The 11,563-nt window shown below is 37.9% G+C and overlaps 1 protein-coding gene across 1 annotated transcript; it reads right to left on the reverse strand.

The window, feature by feature from the left end:
• Positions 1 to 324: 324 nt before the first annotated feature.
• LOC120291242 (EG45-like domain containing protein) lies at positions 325 to 2,050 on the reverse strand. The gene is made up of 3 exons (XM_039308343.1): positions 1,896 to 2,050; positions 1,532 to 1,829; positions 325 to 489 (listed from the first exon to the last, which is right to left on the reverse strand). The coding sequence occupies exons 1-3, from the start codon at positions 2,011 to 2,013 to the stop codon at positions 483 to 485; spliced, it is 423 nt and encodes a 140-aa protein (XP_039164277.1). The 5' UTR covers positions 2,014 to 2,050; the 3' UTR covers positions 325 to 482.
• Between the last annotated feature and the right edge of the window lie 9,513 nt (positions 2,051 to 11,563).

Consider the following 11,563-nt stretch of genomic DNA (forward strand, 5'->3'; position numbering starts at 1 on the left):
AAGAGCTTCAGTTGCACTCTTCCCTTTGCTCGGACTCGGATCGGACTTGCGACGAAGAACGACGATGAATTGGAGGAAAGATGGGCTTTTTGAAGCCCAAGCTCTTTTCTCTCCTCACCGGAACGGCCCAACAATGGTTTCAGCCCATTAACGGGGTGCAAGAATTAAGAACGCCCTTAGCACTAACCATGTGAATATTCTAGGATCATCATGATAGAGGAAGAAAGAAAAAAGACAAAGGTTACATCTTTACTTGAACTTTTTAATATTTTACAATCAAGAGGTACATCCGAAGAATACAAATAGCAAAAGAAGGTACTCTAATTTAATAAGAAAATTCAATGTTTTATTCTATAACAAGAAGACTAGCTATCTTAGAAGATAACGAAAATATGTCTAATATCGCGCCGCCGAATAAGCTCTCGGATCGGCAGAGGGGCGAACTCGTTGACCAGCTCAAATGTGCATCTTGTGCGTCCCCCTCAAACCCTGCCAAAAGATGTCGGCAAAAAAAAAGGGTTAATACCCTGAAAAACCCCAAACTTGTATACTTGTGACAAATTTACCCACAAACTATTTTTTTTACCATGAAAAACCCCAAACCGGTACACCTATGATAAATTTACCCGACTGACCATAAAAAAACCCCAAACCGGTACATTTATGATAAATTTACCCTAAACTAATTTATTCGACCACAAAAAACCCAAAACCGGTAAATTTGTGACAAATATATCATCCGCTAAATTAGATTAATACAAAAAAAATCACAAAAATTGTAAACTGTGACAAACGACGCGTAAAATTCCAAATCGATATACCTGTTAATTGTCACGTGTCATTTAATTTAATAATTTGACAAGAAATTTAACGAAAACTACCGGAGGGTAAATTTGTCACAAGTATACCGCTTTGGGTAAATTTGTCAATAATATACTAGTTTGGGGTTTATGGTGGTCAAAAAAATAGTTCGGGGTAAATTTGTCACAGGTGTACCAGTTTTGGGTTTTTGAGGGTATTAACTAAAAAAAAAAAAGGACTTGCTGTCGTTATCACTTTAAAACACAAAAAATGAGACTGTTGACTTTTCAATTCATCATCGTCGTGGAGTGAGAGATTCTGGCATAGAAAAGGAGAGTTCGTGTCATAAAAGACATGTGGAGAAGCGCTTGCCACCTTTAGTTGATACAAGATCAAAAGCATTCATCATTATGTTATAGCTTACGGGTGAAAAACCTTCACACGTTCAACCTCCAACTTGTAACTTTCGTCCCACACGACAAAACTGTGCAAATTCGATTACTCAGCTAAACTTAGCCAAGAAAGTCAAAACTGTGTAAATTCGGTTCTATGAGATTCACGACGATTTCCATTTTACGGAAAAGAAGGTCAAGACATGCCATGATTGAGCTTATCAACATCGAACCGTGTCAAATTCAAGTTTCACTGAATTCGTGTCATGTTTAGTTATGTCAAAGGGGTGCTCAATTTCAATCAAAACACAACCAATTAAGTGAGCAAAGAAACCTACTGTTGATACATGATGTTGACGGCTGAGGCAAACTTGGCGATCGTGTCGAACGCCGTCATCGAGAGGACGATGGTCGTGTCGTCACATGAGGGACGCGAGGACAAAAACAGCACTCGATCGACGATTTGAACTTGGATAGTCTGGTTGGGGATGCAGAAGCCGGAGCCCAAGGCACTAGTGCAGTTTACCAGGTATTGCCTCCCGCACGACGCTCCGTTGTCCCAGATCCCTTCACCGGCCGCCGCAAAGAGGTTGCTCGATGGGAACTGTCCTGGATCATTGCCATAGCATGCGGTCGCTGAAAAACAATAATCAAACTTATGAGAAAGAGAGAGAGAGAGAGAGAGAGAGAGATTGTACGTACGTGTGTAAGGAGGGCTGTAGGAAGCTGCGGTGCCGACATAGGCACGAGAGAGACGAGGTTGCATCATCACCAGAAGAAGGACGAGGAGAAGTCGCGTTCTAGTGCGGGAGGGCTCCATTTTCGCTGCAGAACGGCAGAAGAATTTGGACCTTGGAGAGTTCCAAACTCTTACAAACGATGCCTGATCAGCCCGCACCCGCAGTGTCTTCATATATAGTCTCATTGAGAAGCTTCTAATTTCTTTTATGCCTTTGTGGTCCCTCTTTTTTTCCTTGCCGAAGCATTAAACAACTCTTTTGCTGCCGGTCCGTACTTCAACAGGGTAGGTTTCCCCGCCAAAGCTGACCAAACGGCAAATAGTAATTTCGAGATTCAATGCGTTATTTATTATTCCTATTCTAGAATAGAACATTCCCCTCTTTAATCGGTTTCTGATCGAAGGGTAATTTGACAGTGACAAGTGAATAATAAATCAGTTTAGGTGAGACTTTTGTCAAAAATTGACAATCAAAAGAGGCGCAAATCATGCGGGCCAAACAATGTGATCAATTGATTACAATCCCATAAGATTTTGTGAGACTCTTCAAACCTCTCACATGTTAATTGGACTTTGGCTTAAGCATGAAAATATATAATTTGAGAGACATATAAGGGTCTAAAAAAGTTAAACTCGAACATTTTACTTTGATGCCATAAGAGATATTGTGATATCACTATCAACTATTTTAAAGATTTGATTAGTTATAAGCCAATTGGATATATTGATTGTTTTGCACTATACTAATTTTCTAATGTGAAACTTTTTAACACAACTTGCACATGCATATCAACAACAAGCTCACATGTAATGGAGAGATTGTTGGGATGCACTCGTAAGTTATGTTAGAAAGTCCAACATCGGAGAATTAATGTAGTGTGAAGTAATCAATATATCTTAGTTGATCCATAATTCATTAGCTCAAGTTTTTAAAATAATTGATAGTGATCTTACAAAATTTCACATTTAGGTGCAAGGTTTGAATCTTTCCAAACCCCTTTAGTTGCCTCCCAATGGACATCCTCATGATATATTTCTATGCAAAAATATAGCCTATACGTAAGAGAGATTATTAGAATGTTCAAATATTAAAATACACATTCACAACATTCATAGAGATTAACGCAAACCACATGTGCAAGACCATACTATATGACAAGAAATTCATACGGGGAAAGACTTCATAAAAAAAATTCGGACGATTGAAAGAGTTGTAAGAAAGGCGTGGACATATATATGATGAATCTCTCCAATTGATCGTACTTCCTCAAAACGGCAAGCTCGGGCTAGTCACTATCGCTTGCGAGGCGCTTGGGAGAATGTGAATCGAACAATTAACTAAGATGTCAAATCCTTAAATAAATCAACTTTTTTTTCATCATAATTTGTTGAAATTTGAAATTGTTTTTTCCATTCAGTCTTTTAAAGGAGAAAAGTTTTTAAAAAGAGTGAGAAAAAATAAATGTAGAATTCATGCGTATAAAGTAAGAAGTAAAATTCCTAATCCCAAACAAAGGAAAAAGTACCCAAAAAACCTCATGAATTTTATTGTATTATCATCAATTCAATCATAAACTTTTTAATTGAATTAGTTTAATCTTAAGCCTTTTCATGTTGGTACCAATTAAGTTCATCCAGTCAATTTAAGTCGGAAATTACTTATATAGATGTCGATTAAAGCTAACGTGGACATTTTTAATAATATATTAATAGTTTTTTGAATTTTTTAAATAATTTTAAATTTTTCCTTTTTCTTTTCCTTTTCTTTTCGTCATTGCCTTAGGCAAGTATTGACCTTGCTAAGCTGTGCTTGGATGAGGGCGACCGCCGGCCGTGCCTCGCCTAGGCCAAGACAGCCTTGCTTGAGTGAGGGTTGGGCTCATCGGGCCTCACTATCACCTAGGCAGGGTTAGCCCGATCTCTCCCTCACCGGATCTAGTGAGAGGGGCCTCGCCTGGTTGTGCCTAGATGGCCAGTGCTTGCCCTTGCCAACCATAACCACGGATGACCATGGCCACTGGCAAAAAGAAATGGTAAAAAATGGAAAAGGAAAAAAATTCAATAAATTCAAAAAAATATTAAAAATATCAATGTTGGTGCCAACCTTACCACTTAAAATAGCTGGTGTTTACGTAAGTAATTTTCGATTTAAATTGGCCAGATATACTAAATTGGTATAAAAAAAATATTTATGATTAAATTTTTTCAATTCAAAAGTTCATGACTGAATTGATATCAATATAATAATTTTAAAAATTTGTAAGTACTTTTCTGGTAAAAAAAAAAAAAAAAAGAGCCACGCTCTCCTCTATCTCAATTGATATTTGCCTCTAATTTGTGCGTTATAAATAACTCCATCTCCCTGTCTGCGTTGGATACGGGTTATGCGGTGATTTATGCCAACTAAAAAAATAGCCTAGCAGCACTCACCTTTCTCCCTCTTCTCCCTCTTTCAATTCTACCCTCTTTCCCTTCTACCTCAGATCACGTCGTGGCTATGCCGAAAGAGAGAGGAGAGGAGAGAGTTACATTTTTTGGGGGGTTGGAGCTAGATGGATACGTTACAAAGATATATCGGCTAATTGAATCGAGATAGTATACTGGGACTATACATAATATAAAGTAACCCCTTTCTCAGGTGATCGATAACTTGTCAATTAGAGGAATTTCTCGGATGAGGAATGATGGGAATTTGCCTCTGAAAGATTGAAGAAGAACCTATGTAGTAACAGCAACAAACCGTGGACTTGAGAGTCGTACCTGATAAGCGGCTCGGAAGGAGGAGGTTTCATTTCAAGATATTATATTGGCCAAAAAGGGTTACACAAATATATAGTATAAAAGACGGTGTATCTATACATACACAAGCGGGCCCGCCGGATTTGCACAACAAAGGAAGGTTTATCTACATACACAAGCGGGCAACTTTGTTTCGCGAAACTCTTGAAACTTTCTTCTGAACAGCTTGCTTGACTGGTCTTTTGGTTGCTTCTGTCAATGAGGCAAGACGCCAAAACCCTCCCACCAATCGAGGTGCTTGCTTTTCCAGCACCTAACTTAAGTTGAAACTGTGATGATTTCATTGGCATGATCCTGTAAAGAATAATAGAGATAAAGTCGGGGCAATGACAGGAAACAAAAGCACTAATATCCATTGAATCCAGCTGGAAGGACGGTCCCATCTTTACAAAAAGTCAGATCCTTCTACCTTCAAGACCGCCCCAAATCGTTGACCCTGCACATCATTCGATGATACAAAAACATGACGGAATGGCTTCATCCCATGATCATTGCAACGAAATCTAGCGCCCCAGATCATGCGACTTCATCACTATTTATAGGCTTTTTAGCTGCTGCACGTTCAAGGGACTCCGGAATTCGATCTTCTTCTCACAGTGCGAGGCCTCAATCATGCCTGCAGCGTTTGTCTCTTTGGACTGTTTACAGCAGCGGATCACGTGATATCTAATGATATGATTATTAGAGAGAGAGACAGAGGCAACTGTGATCACGAAGGATGCAATGGGATAGTTTCATTTTTCATGTCCCTAATTTTAATACGTGCCTACCACTGCACCATGTAGCTTGCCCTTCTTCTTGCGTTCTTATTGGGATGATGTGGCTCAGGGTGATGGAGAGTGTCGCGATGTTATTGCAATATCCAACGACTAGCCCGTCTACATATCATGTTCACACCTCGTTTTGATGATATGCATAGTCAAGTGCCTTATCTTTTGACTTTGGAAGGGTTTTACCAAGTTTTATAGAGCTTTTTATACATCAATTTAAATTCCATAACAAATTATGATTTTTCCGCTTGGGACGCGTTTCATTATGCCCAACCCCATAGGTTGCAAGGCAGATACTGCACAAAAGCTTATAAAGTCACAATAGACCTGTAAGATAAATGATATTGGATATAAGCTGACCATATGAAAATGTGGATAAAATTATTTATTATGTTTGTCACCACCATTGGAAATGCTTTTTTAGTATGTTTAGAGGTTTGGTTAATATCATACATACGTTTTCCAAATGATTTGTGTGGTCATCGATGCTTATGACTCTTTTTTGATTCATACGAAAACCTAACAAACCCGTCACTGTGGACCATCAAATTAGTGTGTGATTAATGCTCAAACTAACAAGGATGACTTTGATCTCCCATTACGCGAAATTTTGAGATTGTACGGTTGACTTTTCGATACATTGATATTTGCCGTTAAGAGTAAGGGAATGAGATCCTCTATCCCTTCGGTATCTCCGTGCAATATCTCAATGTCTAATTTCGAAGCATATTCAAAACTGTTATGCATATACAAAATCGGATTTGGACCAGTAAATCTCGTGGGTCCCATCAGATTCAAACTTCCAAATTCAGTTAAGTACATTTAACACAATCACCAAACAATTTCTGCTATCTTGTATAAAAAATATAGAACAGCAAAATGAAAGCAGTCCTATTCACTCAAGATGGTCAAGGACAAGAAGGGCTAGGAAGATCACAATCGAATTTGTTGATCCTGTCGGTTATCAACTAGGAATAACAAGTTAAAAAATGGTGGCATCTCAGACTGTATATGCAACAACCATTCCGCGTGAATGAATATCATCTTTATGTACACACGGGAGGTATAGAGGAAAGCTTCTTATCTTGACTATCCAGTGGTCCCCGATGAATGTGAAAAGAATCAAGGAGGGCGAATTCTATCAAGTGGTGTCATTTAATAATTGCCGTCGTATACAGAACGAATTAAAAAAAAAAAGTTTTATTTTTGTTATAAATTAAGTTGGATCGCAATCGATCGCAATAACTATCAGAATTGTGCAATATGCAGAACGTTAAAAGTGCAGCAGATGAGAGAAAAGTAGAACAACACATTAGAGATTTTTTACGTGGAAAAAACTCTACTATAATCAAAGGATTACAATTAACACTCGAACGGTGTTTCTCTCACAATAAATCTTCACAATTGTCACAAAGCACATCCTCCCTTGAAAAAATCTTAAAATCTTTCGTGTTTACTCACATTGTTGAAAATTCTTGTGATCCCTCTGGAGTATTTTCAGATACTTTTTAAATCTTCATCCGATCCTTCTATTTATAGTGGTAGACCTCCGCCCAAATTAGGAATCTTGCCTAATCGGATCACCTCCCAATTAGAAATTTTCCTAATTTATTGAATTCCTTTCATTTAGGCAATCGTTGGAATTATATCCTGGTATTCTTCCTAAATAAGACTAATTCTTATTTAGATTTCTTCCTTTTCAGTGTCCTACCATAATAAGACTCATTTCCTATTATGTAATCTTGATAAGCAATGTTCGGAGTATTCCAAATCGACTCTCAAACATGTTGAGTTGCTCCCAACAAATCTCCCCCAGCCCATCATGGGCCTTAAACATTCTTACCACTTATTTGTTTTTTTTTTTTTTTTGGTCTAAACATTCTTACCACTTCAATAGGCCAGTCTCCTTCCTAAAATTTTTTAGTTTTTTCGTGTGTAGAGACTTTGTCAACATATCAACACTATTTTTGTCCGTGTGAATTTTCTCAAGCTTTAATTGCTTCTCTTCCAACATTTCTCATATCCAATGATAACTAATATCAATATGCTTTGTCCTCGAATGAGATGTGGAATTTTTACTAAGATGAATAGCACTTTAGTCATCGCAATGCACAACATACTCATCTTGCTTGTGCCCTAACTCTTGCAAAAATCTATGTATCCACAATATCTTTTTGCTAGCTTTGGTGGCAGCTATGTATTCAGCCTCTATTGTGGATAGTGCAACGCATTTTTGCAATTTTGATTGCTAAGAGACAACTCCACTTGGAAAAATCATTAAATAACCAGACGTAAATTGCTTGAAATTTACATCTCCCATCATGTCTGCATCATTGAACCCCTCAAGTATCGATTTTTCATCGCCAAAACACAAATACAAACTAGATATATCTTTAAGACACCTGAGTATCTACTTGACAGCCTCTCAATGTTGTTTGTCGGGATTTGACATGTATTGGTTATATTTGATCATGTGCACATCGTTGCATACATGAGACTTCTGATGGCAAAGGTATAAGGAATCTTTAGCATCTCTTCCTTCTTCCTTTCACCTAAGGGACACTGCCTCATGCTAAGATAAAAATGACTAGCCAAAAGTGAGCTAACTGCTTTAGCATTGCTTATGTTGAATCTTTGTGCAACTTTCTCTATATATCTCTCTTGGAATAACCATAACTTTCCACAAGCTCTATTGCGTGATATCCTCATCCAAAATATTTGCCTTGCCGATCCAAGGTCCTTCATGGCAAATTCCTTACTCAACTCCTCCTCAAGCTTTATAATTTTTCTGATATCATGCCCCACAATTAACATATCATTAGCATATAATAAAATAATAAAAAAATCACGGTCATTAAACTTCTTGATGAGCATGCAATGATATCCCATCGTCTTCTTGTATTCATTCCTCTCCATGAATGAATCAAACTTCTTGTACCATTGTCTTGAAGCTTGTTTGAGCCCATAAAGACTATTGTCCAACCTGCAGACAATATTTTCCTTACCTTTGGTCATAAAACCATCCGATTGCTCCATATGTATCTCTTCATCAAAATCACCATGTAAGAATGTCTTTTAATGTCGAGTTGATTGACTTCCAAGTTCAAGGTTGCTGTTAAACCAATAACTATTCGAATGGATGACATCTTTAAAACATGAGAGAAAATCTCCTCATAATCAACTCTCTTCTACTGACCGAAACGCTTTACCACCAATCTTGCTTTGTAAAGTGGTTTGAGGCTGTTTTCTTTAGTTTTCAACCTAAGAATCCATTTTTTTTTTTTTTTATTATTACTTTTCGTCCTTTTGGTAGCTTCTCCAAATCATAGGTGTAATTATCATGCGAGGATTGCATCTCTTCTTGCATTACTTTCATCCATTCATTCTTCTAGGTATCAATTTTCACTTTTTGGAAATTCTCAAGTTCTCCCTTGTCAGTAAGAGCACATACTCGTTTGGAGAGTATTTTCAATTAGGTTGTCTCTCTTTTGTTGATCTCTTTGGCTACTCTTGAGGAACACCACCAACATCAATTGCTTCCTTCTCAACCTCATCATTAATGACTGCATTTCCACCATCTTCATTATCAATCTCGACCTCAACTCCTTTGGCGGCCTCATCATTAACTACAATTTCGATTTGTGGTTGCTCACCCACATTATGGTCGGCATCTTCTTGAGCTCTCTTACTAATAGAATTTTCTAATAAGCCTAAGGGCTCCAAGTCTACTAATTCTTCCTCCACACTCTGAGATTCTTCATGTTTCTTGAGGTCTCTGATAGTTTGATCCTCAAGGAACATCATGTCTCGGCTTTTGAATACCTTCTTGCTTTTGATACCCTCACATTCTATAGCTAAAATCTTCATGAGCATATCCCAAGAGTATGTACTCCTTGGCTTTTCCATCAAGCTTAGCTCGTTCATCTCTTGGTATGTGTGCAAATGCTTTGCAACCAAACAATTTCAAGTAACTGTAAGATGAATTCCTACCATTTCATACACTTTGTGATGTCTCACCTTTTAGTTGAATCGAAGGTGATAGACTTATCAAGTCCACTACTGTCCCCATTGCCTCCCCCCAAAAGGAGTTTGGCAACTTCGCATGGGAGAGCATACACCTTATCCTTCCACATATTGTTTGATTCATCCTCTCGGCAATGCCATTGTGTTTTGGTATCTTAAGCATTGTTTTCTCAAGCCTTATGCCATGAATTATGCAATAATCTTCAAATGGCCCTCATTATTCCCCGCCATTGTCAACCTTCACGCACTTTAATGTTTTGCCAATCTCTCTTTCTAGTTTCACTTGTAAAATTTTTGAAGGTATCAAGAACTCAGTCCTTCATCTTCAATGTGGTAGCCCACACCTTCCTTGAGAAATCATCTATGAAGGTAACATAAGAGGATGACCACCAGTAGTTCTTGAAGTCATAGGACAAACATCCGTATGTAACAAATCAAGTCGATTAGCCTTTTTCAATGGTAGAATAGATTTAAAGGCAACTCTATTTTTTTTTTCCTACAATGCAATCTTCACAAGGGTTTATAGAGTTACCTTCTATTTTTGGGAGTAAATTCTTTGATGCGAGAACCTTGATTCCATTCTCATCCATATGCCCAAGCTTTTGGTACCAAAGCTCGGTGGATGTCTCCCTCACTGCATTAACATCTTTACCGCATAGTTTTACTTGTAAAGTGTGGAGTGATATGCTTTTCACTTCTCTTACTACCACCAAGCTGTCCTTGGTTAACTTCCACTTCCCATCCCCAAAATGACTCACATGACAGTCATCATCTAACTTTCCTATGGAGATAAGGTTAAGGTGAATATTAGGGACATGCTTTACCTCTTTCAAGATCAGCTTGCATCCATTATTGGTCTTGATCTTAACGTTTCCTATGCCAACAATCTTTGATGAGCCATCATTACCCATCTTCCCAAGACCGAAGTCTCTAGCTATATATGAAAAGAAAAATTCTCTCTTGGGGACTACGTGAAGGAGGCTCTAGAATCAACTAGCCAAGTGGTATCTTGGCATGTTAAGTTAACGTTTTCATTAGTGCGGATAATCATCATGTCTTCATTAACCGTGATGACATTTACAGCTAACGCTTGAACTTGCTTTTTGGTTGCCTTGAATTGACAATCTCTAATGAGATGTTTGATTTTTACACAATGAAAACAAGCTCTTTGTTAACCATTAGTCTTTAAAGTTGAACAACCTTTAGGTCCACGGCTTTTGCTCCTCTCACAAACTACTTTCTTCTCCGGTTCGTTGATAATAAGAGTTCTTTCACCATGGTTATAGTACCCCCCATTCTTATACCTTTGCTCTTCACTTAGCAATTGTCATTCACTAACTCCACAGTCAATGCTTCATCAGGTGTTGAATTGTGAATAGACACAACTAAGGTGTCTCAGCTTTTTGGCATAGAACCTATCAGGAAGCACACATGCAATTTCGGATTAATCATCCTCTCCATTGCATTGATTTGATTAACCAAGCCTCCTATAGTACCTATGTGTTCAAAGACACTTGTTCCATCTTTGTACTCCATACACAACACCTTCTTTATCAGGCTTGCTACGTTTTGAGATGCATTCCTTGCATATGTTTGCTCCAAATTTCTCCACAAGTCATAAGTATTGTTTTCTTGAGTGAACTTTTCAAAGATGCTTTGATTGAGCCACATTCTAATGGTGCCAACACATCTTTTGTTGAGGATAGTCCACTCATCCTCCTCTTCTTCTTCCGCTCCAACTTTTGCCGATTTAGAAGCTAATGTCGAAGTTTTTACCATGCCCTTTGGGGGCATTCTTATCTTGATTGGCCTTTGCAACCCTTTGATGTAGAGATGATCCTCCATCTTGCACCTCCATATTACGTAATTTGTAGCCATGAGCATGATCATGTTGACCTTGTCTTTTGACATCTTTTACAACTCGGCTCTAATACCACGTATTGTAAATTAAGTCAAGTCATAATTGATCATAGCAGAATTCTAACTATCAAAATTGCGCAATATGCAAAACATAAATACACAACAGATGAGAGAAAAGA

The sequence above is a fragment of the Eucalyptus grandis genome, chromosome 3 (genome assembly GCF_016545825.1).
Source record: "Eucalyptus grandis isolate ANBG69807.140 chromosome 3, ASM1654582v1, whole genome shotgun sequence".
NCBI classification, from domain to species: Eukaryota; Viridiplantae; Streptophyta; class Magnoliopsida; order Myrtales; family Myrtaceae; genus Eucalyptus; species Eucalyptus grandis.

Excerpts from the sequence above, each read along its gene's own strand:
- LOC120291242 (XM_039308343.1), bottom strand. The coding sequence starts at position 2,013 with ATGGAGCCCTCCCGCACTAGAACGCGACTTCTCCTCGTCCTTCTTCTG. Across the intron at positions 1,830-1,895 it reads CTACAGCCCTCCTTACACAC|CGACCGCATGCTATGGCAAT; the intron begins GTACGTACAATC and ends ATTGTTTTTCAG.